The sequence below is a fragment of the Lucilia sericata genome, unplaced genomic scaffold (genome assembly GCF_015586225.1).
Source record: "Lucilia sericata isolate MDLA Ls3-8-SP2 unplaced genomic scaffold, ASM1558622v1 Contig000928F_arrow, whole genome shotgun sequence".
NCBI lineage: Eukaryota > Metazoa > Arthropoda > Insecta > Diptera > Calliphoridae > Lucilia > Lucilia sericata.
The window spans coordinates 105,715-122,794 of NW_023994915.1; the positions used below are offsets into that span (position 1 = coordinate 105,715).

A 17,080-nucleotide genomic window follows, 5' to 3' on the forward strand; every position below is an offset into this window, starting at 1 on the left:
GACTTGTTGGACTAAACGTTATTTTGAAGATTTTTTTATTATTTATTAAATAATAAAAATAGTTTAAGAAAAAATTTAATTAACCATTAATAATAATAATAAGGAGTTATCGAATTTGCAAATTTAAAAATATAGATTTTTTCAAATTTTTGGAAAACTATGTAATATAGTCTGTGCCAGTGTTCTGTATTTCTCGTGTCGAGAAAAAAACATTGAAATATGAGAGTCTTCCACTTTTTAGTTGTGTGATTCAAATAATTTTTAAGGGCCAATCTTTAGGTGAAAGATTAGCGATTAAATTAAAATTAATCCTCGAAAGATGTTTTTGAGTACTCAATTAGTTAATTTTGTTTACAAGTTTAAGCACCCAATGGAGGTGGTGTAATCTTAAGCACGAAATGCAAAAGTGTAAACAGCTGATGCAAAAAAATTAATAAAATTTTTATAAATATAAACATTAAAATGTTCTATTTATTGATTAGTATAAATTATGTACACTTCAAAATACATTTTTTTGTTTTTAATTTAAGTTTTCATTAATTTTTATATTAAATTTACAATTGTCTTCTTCTTTTTTATAAAATATGCATTGTTTTGATAACAAACAGTGACGTTTTCTGTTGTTTTGTATGGCAACACTGCGAAGTTTAATATTGTACTCAAAAACATCAAAGGGGATTAACATAAGATTAAATTTATTATTAGATAAACTAATCTGATTATTAATTGGCATTTGATTACCATCTCAAAAACCCGCTCTAAACTGAATACATTACCCTACCATAATATATTTGAATTACGTGTATTTTTAAACAAGACGGTAATACATTTTTCAAATTTTTTTGTCGATTCGAAAGTTACAGAACACTGGTCTATAGTCTAGTCTATAACGATTTTAGCAATAATTGGGCCTCATTTCACTCTAGCCTCTAACCAAAGTCCCCTTCTGAAAATTACTTAAACGTACGGAATTGATTGATAACCTTTAATATAAGTATAGACGTTTGTAAGATCTCACAATATTGTCAGACAGATATTTAGAAAACGTTTAATAACCGTGTCAACTTACAATTTTTGTCTTGCAGGTAAACTTTTTGTATATGAAGTGTTTCAATAAGTTAAGGTCGGGAGGGGACCGAGAGCAAAAATCTCCCGTAAGGAATGTACGTGCACGAACACGTTGAACGCCGCAAAACTTGATCGGACTACAAAATTGTATAGTAAATTTTAATAGAGATTGAAGAAAATTATTGGATTGAACGCAACACATTTGCTAACATTGAGTATTTTACTCACCATTAAGTCCAACCAAAAGTCTGGCAATACCGTGATAAAAAAATAACCACCACCATACAGAGTTGCATTTTATGTGTTTGTGTGTTGTGTTTTCGACATTTTGCTTTTCTACATTTTTTGCAAATTTTTCATTCGTACACTTTTCACCGCTGTGTTTTTTATCTCGTCTGCCAATAAACGTGGGAAAATTTGTAAAAATTCATTGACTAAAAAGCGGTTTGTTTTATTAAAATACAATTTTCCATAGAAATTGTTTTTGTAAAACAGAAAATAATCAAATATATACATAAAACTGAACTATAGCACAAGAATATTGAAAAAAGTACAAGAAGGAAAATTTTTATCAAAATTATTCTTTTTTTTGTATAAAAGAAGGCGTGGGGATACACACACTGTGCAAAAAGCAAGACAAAGCAATAATTGCAAAAAAAGAACGAACGGAAAATTCAACTCTTCAATTCTTTAAAGAAAAAAACTAAAGTTAATCTTTATAACCACGTGAATGGAAAGAGGAATTTCTTTTAAATATTTTTTGACAGTATTTGGTACACGAAATTGATAACAATTGATACTGTTATACACAAACACACAATATTTATAACTATAAAACGCGCTTTTCCGAAAAATATTGTATTTTTTGTAGTAGAAGAAAAGCGTTGCCGCAGCACGCCACTTGTATATAACAAAAAAGGCTCACATCGATTTTTAACCGGCTTCATAAGAAGAAAAAAAGAAAGGCAAAACTCACACCCCTTTAATAATCAGCATTTAATACATAAATTTAGGGTTGTTTTGGTTTAAATTAATCCATAAACAATCTTAGCACATTATGGGGGCCTACTTATCACAACCCAAAACAGACAAGGTGTCCACAGATGAATCCAACGATTATCTGTGTGTGGGAGCATCCTCAATGCAGGGCTGGCGTAATAGTCAAGAGGTAAGTAGTAAATTTGAATGGAAAATCTATTTGTACAAGAATGAGAAGAGATTTTGCGGAATTTCATTTAATAAATAATATTTTTTTGTTGCTTTTTAGGATGCCCATAATTCATTATTAAATTTTGATAAGAATACAGCATTCTTTGCTGTATACGATGGTCATGGCGGTGCTGAAGTGTCAACATATTGCGCCGATAAATTGCCGCAATTTCTAAAAGCTTTAGCTGCCTATACAGAGGGCAATTTTGAACAGGCTCTTATTGAAGCTTTCCTGGGTTTCGATAAGACACTTTTAGAACCAGAGGTTATTGAAATACTTAAAGTTTTGGCGGGCGAAAAGAATTTTGCTGATGCTGATGATAGCGATGCCATGGAAGATGATGAAGATGAAGATTTGGCTGAATTACATGAAGAAGGAAATTTACCGCTAGATGAAGTTATGGAAAAGTACAAGGGTCACCCTTCGATGCCTACATTAAAGAAACTTAAAGATAGCAATAGTTCTAAACCACAATCGCCATTTTTAAGAGGACGACGTGCCGCTGCTGTTATAGCAGATGCCGCTAATCGGGCCGAATTGGATCCCGACTCAAAGCCGGAGGGCTCTTCAACTTCCAAAGCTGCCTTGGCAGCTTTACAAGGTAATATCTAGTGAAAGGAAATTATTATTGTAAATTGTTATTTATGTTTTATTTAATCAAAAAACAGATGAAGGTGGTCCTAGTTCTTCGAAATCTACTTCAACGGCTAATAAAATGGAAACTGAAGAGGATTCTACTGTTAGTAGCAGTAGTTCTAGTGCCAGCAAATCCAACAGCAATAATAATTCGGCTAAAAATGCAGCTGAGGCTGAAGCCTCCACTACCGCAGAAGTAACAGAAAATGCCACAAACGGTCAAACAAAAACAGATGCTGCCGCTGTGCCCGATTCATCAGCCGCCAAGGAAAATGAACAAAATGGCAGTGTATCTTCATCGGAAGTTAAAAAGAAGGATGTGCAATCGTCATCATCATCGACCAAAGAGGTTGAAGTTGTTGTGTCGGGTTCAAGTGATGCCAATAAAAAGGAACACAAACAAAATGGTAGTGTAGAGTCATCTACAAAATCACCAACGAAACAGGAAGCAAATTCCTCAACCATAACATCCACCAGCAAAGATAAGAAAAAGGCTAAAATTGATGAAGATGAGGAAGATGGTGAGTTTGATGGTAAGCTATTCAATCATTAACTGTTAGGACGTTGCATTAATCTTTTCTTATATAAACTTTTAGCCAACGAAAGTAATGCTCGCCAGGCCTTAGAATATTCCTCAGAGGATGAGGAGGAATTGGAAGAAGACGACACCACAGATGAAGATGCCGACTACGATGACATTGAAGTTGAAGAGGATGATGAAGAAGTCGAGGACGAAGAGGATGAGGAATCCTATTTGGCAAATGAACAATTCTGTGCCAATATGATTGAAGAGCCGGGCAAGGATAGCGGCTGTACAGCTGTTGTGGGACTACTTAATGGTCGCGATTTGTATGTAGCCAATGCCGGAGATTCACGCTGTGTGGTTTGCCGCAAGGGCAAAGCTATTGAAATGAGTTTGGATCATAAGCCAGAAGATGATGAAGAATCGGCACGTATCATTAAGGCAGGCGGACGGGTAACTTTAGATGGTCGTGTTAATGGTGGTTTGAATTTATCGCGAGCCTTAGGAGACCATGCCTACAAAATGGTAAGTTGTTATTTAAGTAACTGAAAAGCATCACTTATTTTTTGATAACTTTCTCTAGAATCATGATTTACCCGCCGAAGAACAAATGATTTCTGCTCTGCCAGACATTAAGAAGTTAATTATTTCACCAGATGATGAATTCATGGTTTTGGCTTGCGATGGCATTTGGAATTTCATGACCAGCGAAGAGGTAGTTGACTTTGTACGTTTACGTATCAATGATGAGAATAAGAAAATGTCGGAAATATGCGAAGAATTGTTTGAGGCCTGTTTGGCTCCCAATACATTGGGTGATGGTACCGGTTGCGATAATATGACCGCTGTTATTGTGCGTTTCAAACCATCCATACTAGAGCTGCCGACAAAACTCAATCCCAATGAGACAGAAGATGTTTTGTTGGCCAAACAGGAGGCCGAAGCCGAAGAAAAATCTGGTCAAAAGGTACAAAAACGTGCTGCTTCACCCACCTCAGATGATAATGATTCCAATGAAGCTGAAAATAAAAAGAAGCGTTTTAAGACTGATGCTGATGATGAGGAAAATAAGACCTCCTCCTCTTCCTCCTCCCCTAAAACTAAAACATCCTCCTCCAACTCGTCGTCGTCGTCGAGTATGCCTGCTAATAGCACAGATGAAAGTAGCACAACAGCTACAAAAGAGGTGCAAAAAGAATGCGACAGTGCAGTGGCATCCTCAACGTAAATTGTAGATTATTTCTTTGCTATGATTGTGAGTATGTTTGAGGAGTTGGGTCGTTCTGTCACTCACACTCAAGCACTTACATTTTTAACATATATAAACTACAATGCATACAACTAAATACATACATATAATATGTCCCCTTTTATATAATAGTAATTATACTAAGTTGGTGTGAATTTTTCCTCCCCCACCCCCTTACGTAGAATTTAAGTTTAAAGGAAGATAAATTTTCAAAATGAAAAAAGCTAAATTAATTTTTACACAATACTTTACGACTCCTTTTATACAACAACAATATACCCTCTTTACAAAAGCAAGCCTTTCAAGATAAAGAGAAGGAAATAGGGTCTCAGAATATTTGTCTGTCAACATCATATTGTCGGTCTGTTCAGATAGATCTTTTTTGTATTATCCCTAGAACCATAAAAAAACTTGTTCACTTTTAACAAAACTATAAACAATTTTAATTGTAGTTTTAAACCGCATAAACAAAAATACATAATTAATAATTTTATTATTTTCTTTTTATTTAAAGTAAATGAAAATAAAATGCTCTTAGAGCATTAAATTCATGCATATATCGCTATAATTAATAAACTTTTTATGTGTAAAGTTAGAAAACAAAAACAAAAAAAAAAACAAGTGTAAACTTTAACTCAATTTAAAACATTTAACAAAATCAAACATTTTTATTTTTAATTTTAAGTTTTTTTTTAATTATTTTCTTTTTTCACAAATTTTTGCGTTTCAATTCAAGGAGAAATTTCTGTGTTTAGTTCAGTTTTTTTTTAAATATATAAAATTACAATAAAATGAAACAATAAATAAATAAATAAATAAATATGTACGTAGTCATCTCTATCTACACATTTAACATGCAATCATTTAACACTCAATTGCAAAACATACAACAAAAACAGTATAATAAATAAAATAAAATAAATTTAAATGAAAGCCTAAGTTCTATTATATATATAAAAAAAAAATATTGAAAAATATTAATTATAATAACAATAATAATAATAAAAATAATAAAAAAAATCTTTAAATTTATGAATTATATTCATTTTTCATTTCATGAATAAATTATTTTTAAGTTATTTTCAGCAGAGAATCTAGTCTAATGTCTGGTTTATGGTCTACAGTCTAGTCAATAGTTTAGTTGTTAATCTAGCTTAATCTATAGTCTAGGCTATTTTAGTCAATGGTCTAGTTTATAGTCTAGTCTAGAATGTAATCTAGTCTATAGTAGGGTTCTATAGTTGAAACGAAAAGTCGACTTTTCGACTTTTTTCATTTAGTTAAAAGTCGACTTTTTGCATTTAATGAAAAGTCGATTTTTCGACTTTTCGACTTTTTTCATTTAAATAAAAGTCGACTTTTAGACTTTTCTACTATAAGTATTTTATAAATAGTTGACTTTTCGACTTTTTCCGACTTTTTTCGATTTTTTTCGACTTTTCGATTTTTTCGACTTTTTGACTATTTTCAACTTCTTTCTACTTTTTTCCGACTATTTTTTGATTTTTTCGAGTTTTTCCGACTATTTTAGAGTTTTTGACTTTTTTTCCCACTTTTTTAAAATTTTTGACTATTTTTGACTTGTTTCTACAATTTTCGATTTTTCGACTTTTCGACTTTTTTCGACTTTTCGACTTTTTACGACTTCTCGACTTTTTTCGACTTTATTCGACTTTTTTCGACTTTCAGACTTTTCGACTTTTATTCACAAAGTCGACTTTTCGACTTTTTTCACAGACGATAGTCGAGTTATCGACTTTTTTGGAACAAAATAGTCGACTTCGACTTTTCGACTTTTTTCGACAAAAAGTCGATTGTTCGATTATTCGAAAGTCGATTTATAGAACCCTAGTCTATAGTTCAGCCTATAGTATAGTCCTTGATTTAGTCTATAATGTAGTCTATAGTCTAGCCTATAGTCTAGTCTATAGTCTAGTTTATAGCCGTCTATAGTCTATAGTTCAGTCAATAATCTAGTTTATTGTCTAGTCTACAGTGTAATCTGTAGTCTAGTCTATAGTATAGCCTGTAGTCTAGTTTATAATCCAGTATATAGTCTAGTGTACAGTATATTTTATAGTCTTGCCCATAGTCAAGTCGCAGCCTTTTCTCTAGCCTACAGTACAGTTTGTAGTCAAGTCTATAGTCTAGTTTATACTCTAGTCTATAGTCTCGTCTATATTCTTGTCTAATCTATAGTCTAGTCTAACCTATAGTCAGTAGTATAGGCTATAGTCTAGTCAATAGCGTAGACTAATTTCTAGCGTATAGTCTTGTATGTAGTCTAGTCAAGTCTATAGCCTTGCCTATAGTCTCGTCTATATTCTAGTCTAGTATATAGTATAGTCTACAGTCTAGTCTATAGTTTAGTCTATATTCTAGTCTATGATCTCGTCTATAGTCTGTTCTTTACTCTATTCAATAGTCTTTTCTATAGCCTAGTGTAGTTTAGTCTTGTTTATAGTTCTTTATTTAGTCTGTAGACTAGTCTATAGTCTCGTCTATATTCTAGTCTACAGTTTAGTCTATAATCTCGTCTATAGTCTAATCTAAAGTCTAGTCTGTAGTTCTTCCTAACTAAATTTAAACAATTTCTATTTAAACAAAATACACTCTATTTATCTATACTCTTGAACGTTAAATAAATTTATTATTTATTTTTTTATCTTAGTATTAAAATTCACAAGATTTTTTCGATATTTAACACAACAACAACAACTAAAAGAAAAAAACAAACAATCAATTTACATATCTAAATATTCTTTAATGTAATCATTATAATAATTTAGAAATATCACTTTTAAATCATCAGCAATTATATTGACAGCCCATAGCATTTCATTCATGGCAGTTTTAGAACATTTATACTTATGTTTAGCAATTAAATCCCACATATGAGTCATATTAACAATATATTCTATAGAATTGATAGAACTTTCAGTTCTAGTAACATTTAGAACATATTTTAGCATTTCAATTAAATCACAATAGTCCTGATCATTAAGGGTTACATTAACTGTAAAGATCAACGGTATAAAGTTTAAATGTTATAGGAGTGAAAGGGAAAACTTACCACAGGGTAATTGAAACCATTCGTGCACCAGTTTAGTGGCTACATAACATCTGGCATCATTGAGACCGGGAAGATATTGTTCCAATTCTTTAAATATCTGATATAGACGGCGACGTGTTGCAGATTCTGTTACTGTATACATCAAATTTTTAATCTCATGATACCATCTTAGGTTTTGTTTACTACCACAGACAGTACAATAGAGATTTGTATCGATATTACCATTAGGTGTATCACTTTGCCACCAATTTAGAGTGGGTTTTTCTGGTATATAGGGTACAAATATTTGTCTGCACTTGCTATTATCGCAGCGGTATTGATGGAATTTATTCTACAATAAAATTAATCCAGTTTAATTAGAGAAAAAAAGTATTAGTTGCTGTTCACAAACAACTTACAAACTCTTTATCTTCATTATCCGTTTGTAGACAATTTTCACACTGACATTCGAAATGATATGTTTGTAGCAACCTTTCACGTCTAGCCTCTCGTTTACCTTTACGATAGTCTACATCATAACAGTTGGTTATCTCCTCTCCCTGATGTATATCACGCAACGCAAATGTACTGATATAACGACCGGAAACTTTCGGTTGAAACGATTGTACACACGAATGATTGCACAAACTTAAATAGGGTAGATTTAAACAAGCCACATCATCGTAGTAGCTAAAGAGATGCATAAAACCCAATTTCAAATGCCAAGGTCGTAACCAGACATTTTCATTTAACAAATGATAATCGGTAGTGGTCAATAGAGTTAAGGGCCTTGGTATAATAGTGGTCAGAGTGTGACCATTCGATATACACTGACCGATATGTAGTAATATCAAAGAACCTGTTAATAATTCCCAATCAATAAGTTTATTTCGGGCACTCAACTCTTCAAAGTATTTAGTATATTGCTTGAGATAGACCACTAAATGATGCGAGACTAAGGCGAACCATTCTATATCCATATTTGTTCCCTTATTCAAATGTGTTATCATGCGCAATGACTCCGCATATGGTATATTATTATTGGCCCATATATCACCACCTTCGGTTAGAGCCGACCATACTTCTAAAGTTGAGCTTTTATCCTGCAATTTTAATTCATCCAATATGGAGAAGAGACCATTATCGAGCACGATTCTTAAAGCTAAATGAGCAATACCAAGATGAGCAAATAGTTGAAATCGATAGGCAGGACATTCGTATTTGTGTATGACGCTATGCTGCTCTTGGCACTTGAGTGAACAATAATTTACTCGACCACGGCAGTGTAAACAAGGAATTGGTATAAAATTAACCGTACCGCATTGGTGACATAAACGACGCGTGTCTCCAACGGCCACGAACGCAGAGGCTCTTTCGGTGAATATTAGTTGATTCTTTTCGATGAGACATTTCGCTTGCATGTGACGACCTTTTGTTGTGGTGATGCTGTAAGGGAATGTTATTAGGTGGAATGTAGCTTGGAGAAGTAAATATCTATCTATCTATCTATCTATCTATCTATCTATCTATCTATCTATCTATCTATCTATCTATCTATCTATCCATCTATCTATCTATCTATCTATCTATCTATCTATCTATCTATCTATCTATCTATCTATCTATCTATCTATCTATCTATCTATCTATCTATCTATCTATCTATCTATCTATCTATCTATCTATCTATCTATCTATTCTATCTATCTATCTATCTATCTATCTATCTATCTATCTATCTATCTACTATCTATCTATCTATCTATCTATCTATCTATCTATCTATCTATCTATCTATCTATCTATCTTCTATCTATCTATCTATCTATCTATCTATCTATCTATCTATCTATCTATCTATCTATCTATCTATCTATCTATCTATCTATCTATCTATCTATCTATCTATCTATCTATCGTATCTATCTATCTATCTATCTATCTATCATCTATCTATCTATCTATCTATCTATCTAGCTATCTATCTATCGATTCTATCTATTATATATCTATCTATCTATCTATCTATCTATCTATCTTCTATCTATCTATCTATCTATCGATCTATCTATCTATCTATCTATCTATCTATCTATTATCTTATCTATCTATCTATCTATCTATCTATCTATCTATCTTCTATCTATCTATCTATCTATCTATCTATCTATCTACATCTATCTATTCTATCTATCTATCTATCTATCTATCTATCTATCTATCTATCTATCTATCTATCTATCTATCTATCTATCTATCTATCTATCTATCTATCTATCTATCTATCTATCTATCTATCTATCTATCTATCTATCTATCTATCTATCTATCTATCTATCTATCTATCTATCTATCTATCTATCTATCTATCTATCTATCTATCTATCTACATCTATGTATCTATCTATCTATCTATCTATCTACATCTATGTATCTATCTATCTACATCTATGTATCTATCTATCTATCTATCTATCTATCTATCTATCTATCTATCTATCTATCTATCTATCTATCTATCTATCTATCTATCTATCTATCTATCTATCTACATCTATGTATCTATCTATCTATCTATCTATCTATCTATCTATCTATCTATCTATCTATCTATCTATCTATCTATCTATCTATCTATCTATCTATCTATCTATCTATCTATCTATCTACATCTATGTATCTATCTATCTACATCTATGTATCTATCTATCTACATCTATGTATCTATCTATCTATCTATCTATCTACATCTATGTATCTATCTATCTATCTACATCTATGTATCTATCTATCTATCTACATCTATGTATCTATCTATCTATCTACATCTATGTATCTATCTACATCTATGTATCTATCTATCTACATCTATGTATCTATCTATCTATCTACATCTATGTATCTATCTATCTATCTACATCTATGTATCTATCTATCTACATCTATGTATCTATCTATCTACATCTATGTATCTATCTATCTACATCTATGTATCTATCTATCTATCTATCTATCTATCTATCTATCTATCTATCTATCTATCTATCTATCTATCTATCTATCTATCTATCTATCTACATCTATGTATCTATCTATCTATCTATCTATCTATCTATCTATCTATCTATCTATCTATCTATCTATCTATCTATCTATCTATCTATCTATCTATCTATCTATCTATCTATCTATCTATCTATCTACATCTATGTATCTATCTATCTATCTACATCTATGTATCTATCTATTTATCTGTGTATATACATATTTTTCGAACCCTATCTTCCCACTTAGTATATTGACTTACACTTCCTGAGTTTCTCTATTAAGCTGCACCTCTTTTTCATCCTTTACATTATCCTGTTTATCCAGCATTTCCTGTTTAAGTTCATCAAAGGCATTCTCTAGATCTCGGCGTTCTTTGTTGAAACCTTCGTTCAGGGTTAAAGTGCTCAACTCTTTTAAATGCTTCTCAGCTGCTAACAAATCTTTTAATTTTAAACTACAATAAGTTTGACGTATTATGATTTTATGACGCAGCGCCTCCGGATAACCCAACTTAAGGGCACAGACACAATCATCGTAAGCTTGCTGATAATACCCGAAAGTTTGTAAAGCCGTAGCACGATTAGCAAATCCCAAGGCTAATTCATCACCTTTTGTATCCAATGCTGCATAGATGGCATCATTATACAGACGACAAGCACCCAAAACATTACGTTGCTCCCCTTTGGCAGTGAAGAGACGATTACCTTGTTGCCGTAAATCTTTTGATTCCTGTATTTTTTCATCGTTGTCTTTTAAAGCAAACTCCTCGTTTTCATTTATTTCCATGGTCTGCAACCATTGGAGAGATAAGATACGTACAAATTCTTTGGGTTTCTCCGGCATAAGATCGAAAAGCAGACGCATAGTTTCAAATTCATTTTGATAGGATTTAAAATCAATACATCTACCTTGTACCGAAAATAACGATAACAATTTAGAATCCATTTTATGTTTATATCCTTGCGAAATAACTTGCCGGGAATTGTAACCTTTCAAGCTTTAATAAGCTTACGTTCCTGGCGTAAGGTTAAGTTGTTGAATTTTAACTTTGTTTCAATTAAAAATTCACGAAAATTAAAAAGAAATACCAACTTGCAGCCGGAAAAATTGCTAAATTGGATTAACTTTTAAATGTGTTGGCATTTACTGGTAAATAGTACCAAGTAATGGGCCAAATGTACACAAGTTTGTTATCAAGAATTGGACAACGGAGTTTTCTTATAAACCTGTGAAGGATAGTATTTTTAAATACTATAGTTGTGTTTTGTTGCTAACGTTCAAAGGCAATTTCATATAAATTTAAAATTTATAAACGTTAGGAGTTAACGTGTAAAATTATACAAGTTAATTTTAACGTTGATAAAAGTGCTACCAATTCAAAAATAAAAATACAAATATTAATGAGTTTATGTCAAACAATAAAAAAATATTTTAAAATAAAATTTAAATCAAAGAAAATTACCAAATAAAAAAAACCTTTTCAAGAAATTGTAAATAATTTCAAGATTTAGCAGATTTCTTCTGTGGAGTGATGCCAAGTCAGGTAATGTTCGTTTTGTTGCTAACTTTAAGCGTTAACACTCATTGATAGCAACAAAACACAACTAATATTATTTTCACTTTTTTATGATGAATAAGTATTTAAAGTAAAATTTCTTAGATACATTATTTCTGTAATATTTATTAATGTTCAAAATTCCTATAATTTGTACCAACAAATTTTTTAAAATGTACTTTACGTATCATCAATGGTAATATTAGCATTTATGCTAGTTAACATGTAAACAATATTATTAACAGAACGAAAATTTTAAATACATATATAAACCGTTAGATGGCGCTTACAAATTAGTGCAATCTTTTATATAGAGATAAACGAATTTATACAAGGTGAAGTGCTAGACTACTCTATTTATAAAATCTTTTGACGCTGTCAAACTCTATATATAAACAAATTTACGAATTCCGCCTTCTTTCCTGATTTTGTCAGTGATTGTACCTTGTTGACAATTGAGGTACCTATTTTTAACGATATAAAGCCACCGTACAAATTTTTACAGTTAGTCGCCGTCATTGTAAATTTCAATCGGCTCTGGTCTCTGCTAACATTGATAATTACACAACTTGGCAGCACTTAACAAAGCACATTACGAATGTCAAAATAAAAAGTATTTGCAAAATTCTGCCGACAAACCGCAGCCAAAGTAAAAATATAGGACAGTGTTGCCAGTGGCATTGTAAAATATTTCTGGTTTCATTCATGATAATATTTCCTAATCAAATTTTTTTGCGACACATGATTTGCCGAATATAACTCTTACTTGTTAATTATTTTAATCATAAAGAAATTACCACCAAAATAGGAATAGTCTGCCTTTAGAGTTGTGAGTTTTCACACACTCTAATAATGTTTTCAAATTGAAACACTTATTGAAACTTTTAAAACCGAATTTGGTGTTCTTCAAATCGAATTTTTATTTGGACGTAGAATTTAGAAAAATAAACATATTTTATATGAAAAAGAGTTTAAAATGCCCATAGCATTTATATAAAGTTACAATTACACACAGAAAAATAATTATTTAATTTATTAGAATAAAATTACATTCGATTTACTTTCCACTAGATTTGTGTACTCGGTTTTAAAACGAGAAAAATTATACGAATACGTTTTACAGAGAAATTTACTCGGATTCGGTTTTAACAGACAGGACTATGTAATATTATTTTGCCCAAATTGGCTTTTTGTTACTAGTTAAATAAATAAAATATCTTTGTTTTTACGTTATTGATAATTTTCTTAATTGAAAATTTTTTAGAAACAGGGTCAAATATAGGCCGATCCTCGTAAACTTGGAGAAAGAATTTGTTTTTAATTTTTAAGAATTTTTTATCCATCCCTGCATAATTTCTCACACAACTTTTGTGCTTGCTCTGTTTTGCTTCCAAAATCCCACTTTCTGATCTCTCGGATTCCGTTTTTATTTAAAATCGTTGAAAATTTAAAAACTAAACGTAGTTGAAAACTTAGCCGGCTTACAGTCGATTTAAAGCCGCCGCCGACATTTTTAGTGTCACTCGCTGCCGACGTTAATATTTGTCGGCGCAGGACGTTTCGTCCAGAATCTTATTGAGCAAACAACAGAGACTTGCGCCGATTCGACTTAAGCCGACTAAGCCTAGCCGCCGAACGAAATGTCAAAGCCGCCGCCGCCGAAAATTTTTCAGCTTAATACGGCTTGAAAATTTCGCCATATTTTGTACAATTTACAGAACACTTTCGCTAAATTTGTGGAATTTTACAATATAAAATTAATTTGTTTTCTTTTATTTAATAATAAGCCGCTCATTGAAATTTGGCCGGTGTAGAACTTTGTTCAACGTTCGATGTATATGCTTCGCCTCAGATATTTTCGTGTTTTCGCGCCTAATTCGAGTCGCTGCTTTGACTTCAAACCAGCTTCGTTGACGTCAACGCAGCTACACCTTTTTACATTGCTGGTATGTCATACCGTAAAGGGCTAGGGTATCGAACATGTGTATTTCAAATGGGAAGTGCAGTTGATGTCAATTCTGCCGACTGCGAAAAGAAATTCTGCTAGAATTTTTCGCGCCAAACTTTTTCTGCATTTTTTATTTGCCAAAAAAAATCTGTTGTTGTGTGTGTGCGAAAATCTAAAATGACAGAAATGATATTCTTTAAATAAAAAAATAATTTTTTACTAAAAATTAAAATTAATAAGATTGTATGCTATACTACTATACCGAGGGTCATTGTACAAAGAAACAGCAAGTGTTGGGTTGAATTTAGTTAAATTGTTAATAATTATATGGGTTTGTTTTCGTTTAATACCCAAAAGTGTTTATCGAAATCTATATTTGGCATATTTGTGAGATCTAGAAGATTAAAAAATGTATGTAATGGTGTTAATTAATTATTTATTTATCTATAAAGAACGTCTTTCTTTTCAAGAAAGAGGAGGCATCATGATGGTCTCCTGGAAGAATGCCCACAAGAGAGTGGCAATTGTATACCTCCCTAGTAGCCTAGGTGGGTGGTGGTCGGTCGGCTAGTGGTGGCATGGTATATTATCACCTAGAGGCAATGGAAGGAAGCTGATTGCCGTATTCAGGGGGTATCCTTGAGATACATACTTATTATTATACCATTGATCTTAGCAGAATCACTACCATACACCCATAATAGAGCGCGATGTCTGTCAGGTGTGCCTTTCAGTGAAGCTCTTGTTGTCTCCAAACACTATGGTGACCGAATATTTACAAGAAACAATTGTTAAGACGTCTTTTATACAAATTTATAGCTTTGTAGAGAATGTCTTCACGGACCTAGAGGATAGAACCTGGCTAGGTATATAGATGTTGTTTGGTACTAACCATTGTGGGCTTTAAGTCGACTTTAGATCCCTTATAGTTGTCACACTATACCAAATAAGCATTCTTGCTGGAATTAAAGTTTAAAACAAGTTTAATTCCAGTCAAACATTCAAATTTCAAGTGTTGAAATTCACTTTCATTACACTTTAATTCAATAGAATTCTCCAGTGAAAACGAAACTTGAATTCAAGTCGAACATTAGAATCTTTTTACAGTATAATTCAATGCACGAAATCTATATACATATGTACATACATACGTACATATATAAAATTCTAACGTTACTGACTGACTGATTCATCATCGCACAGCCTAAACGGTTTTAGCTAAAGAGCTGAAATTTGGACAGGAGGTTGGTCTCCCACCAAATAGATCTACTAAGACGGGATTTTTGGAAATGATTAGGGGGTTAAAAAAGGTAAAAACGGGTAAATTCGGTAACCTCATATCTCCTAAACTATAAAAGATACAAAAACAGTTTAAAGCTTATCGTCATTCATTTAAAAAATAAACGGACAGGTGTCTGGTACTTTTTTCAAATTCGGCTCCTTTGGGGAATAAACGGGTAGAAACTGTAATTTGGTACTTCTTTTGCACCCCATGTATCTTTTAAACCAGAGAACATTCAAAAAATATTTTTGAATCCTTCATAACTTGACGAACAAATAAAAATATGAATTTGGATATTCGGACGTTTAAGGGGTGAAAATTGTACCTATTTTTGGTACTTTTTTATAAAACATTGTTTTTGGTTTATTAACTTATACATATGAATACAAAACAACGGGCTCCCAATACGATGTTGCAACTGGTACTTTTTTGACTTAGAACTTAGAAACATGTAATTAAGCACTTGAGAATCTATAAAAGTGGACTTTTTGGTACTTTTTCGTTCTTCAAAAGGTACTTTTTGAGTTTTCTATTAAATTGAACACAGAAACATGAAATTATGCACGTAGAGCCTGGAGTAAATGAGAATCTATAAAATGGCACTTTTTGGTACTTTTTCGTTCTTTGACTGGTACTTTTTGAGCTTGCTACAAAATTTGAACCACGAAACATGAAATTAAGCACTTAGAGCCTGGAGTAAATGAGAATCTATAAAATGGGAACTTTATCGTACTTCGACTGGTACTTTTTGAGTTTTCCATAAAATTAAACCTAGAAACATGAAAATAAATATGTAGAGCCCGAAGTAATTTATAATTTATAAAAAGGGACTTTTTAGTACTTTTTCGTTCTTCGACTGGTACTTTTTGAATTTTTTATAATATTGAACCTAGAAAAATGAAATTAAGAATTGTTGAGGTAGATTGGGAATCTGGGCGGTCTTCTTGGTCCCTGGTGTGCTGGTTGCATGTTGTTGTTTTTTTTTGTAGATTCTTGTGTGTGGAAGGTTTTTGTGGTGTCGTTTTGAGTTTTGTTGAGTTGAATGTTCCTGTGCGTGGTTTTTCTTTTGTTGTTGAATTGTGTAAATGGAATTTTGGTCTTTGCATGTTGAATTGTGTTGTTTCGCTTTTGTTTGTTTTCTTAGTTGTTCAATGTTTATTCTTTGTTGTTGACATGTCAAAAAGAAAATAAAATAAACATCAATAAGGTGACTCAAATATTAAGATGATTTAAAAAAATAGGGTTGCCGGATAGGAAATATGATGGAAGGAAGAGAGTTAGATAAAAGGTCTTCTCTTAATAAAAAAAGGCAACTTCAAGGCCAAAGGCAATAGTACAATGACCCAAATATGACAAATGTACAAAGTGCTCTGGGAAAAGAAAAGAAAACGTTGTTTTTTTTTATATATAATATTTGTTTGTACAAATTGTCCGTTACTTTCTTGTGTGGTTTTTTAGGAAAATTAAAGTTAATTTCAATCAGATATAGAAAGTAACTCACAAGTGAAA

At 31.8% G+C, this 17,080-nt stretch overlaps 2 protein-coding genes across 3 annotated transcripts; one reads left to right on the forward strand and one right to left on the reverse strand.

Moving 5' to 3' along the window:
* Positions 1-1,416: 1,416 nt before the first annotated feature.
* Positions 1,417-5,088, forward strand: LOC119609092 (probable protein phosphatase CG10417). 2 transcript variants are annotated; one of them, XM_037963778.1, is made up of 5 exons: positions 1,417-2,236; positions 2,336-2,879; positions 2,947-3,435; positions 3,511-3,962; positions 4,021-5,088. In XM_037963778.1, exons 1-5 carry the CDS (start codon positions 2,126-2,128, stop codon positions 4,663-4,665), a joined length of 2,241 nt encoding a protein of 746 aa, XP_037819706.1. In that variant the 5' UTR covers positions 1,417-2,125; the 3' UTR covers positions 4,666-5,088. The 2 variants fall into 2 exon arrangements, with proteins under 2 accessions (XP_037819706.1, XP_037819705.1); XM_037963777.1 differs by having other exon boundaries at positions 1,419-2,236; positions 2,947-3,447.
* A 2,211-nt stretch (positions 5,089-7,299) lies between these two features.
* Positions 7,300-11,968, reverse strand: LOC119609096 (SET and MYND domain-containing protein 4-like). Its single transcript, XM_037963781.1, has 4 exons — positions 11,046-11,968; positions 8,158-9,184; positions 7,760-8,090; positions 7,300-7,702 (listed from the first exon to the last, which is right to left on the reverse strand). Exons 1-4 carry the CDS (start codon positions 11,729-11,731, stop codon positions 7,431-7,433), a joined length of 2,316 nt encoding a protein of 771 aa, XP_037819709.1. The 5' UTR covers positions 11,732-11,968; the 3' UTR covers positions 7,300-7,430.
* Between the last annotated feature and the right edge of the window lie 5,112 nt (positions 11,969-17,080).

Coding starts and splice junctions, on each gene's coding strand:
- LOC119609096 (XM_037963781.1), bottom strand. CDS start 11,731: ATGGATTCTAAATTGTTATCGTTATTTTCGGTACAAGGTAGATGTATT. Junction 9,185..11,045: donor AATAGAGAAACTCAGGAAGT/GTAAGTCAATAT, acceptor ATTCCCTTACAG/CATCACCACAACAAAAGGTC. Junction 8,091..8,157: donor ATAATGAAGATAAAGAGTTT/GTAAGTTGTTTG, acceptor ATTTTATTGTAG/AATAAATTCCATCAATACCG.
- LOC119609092 (XM_037963777.1), top strand. CDS start 2,126: ATGGGGGCCTACTTATCACAACCCAAAACAGACAAGGTGTCCACAGAT. Junction 3,448..3,510: donor GGAAGATGGTGAGTTTGATG/GTAAGCTATTCA, acceptor ATAAACTTTTAG/CCAACGAAAGTAATGCTCGC. Junction 3,963..4,020: donor GAGACCATGCCTACAAAATG/GTAAGTTGTTAT, acceptor AACTTTCTCTAG/AATCATGATTTACCCGCCGA.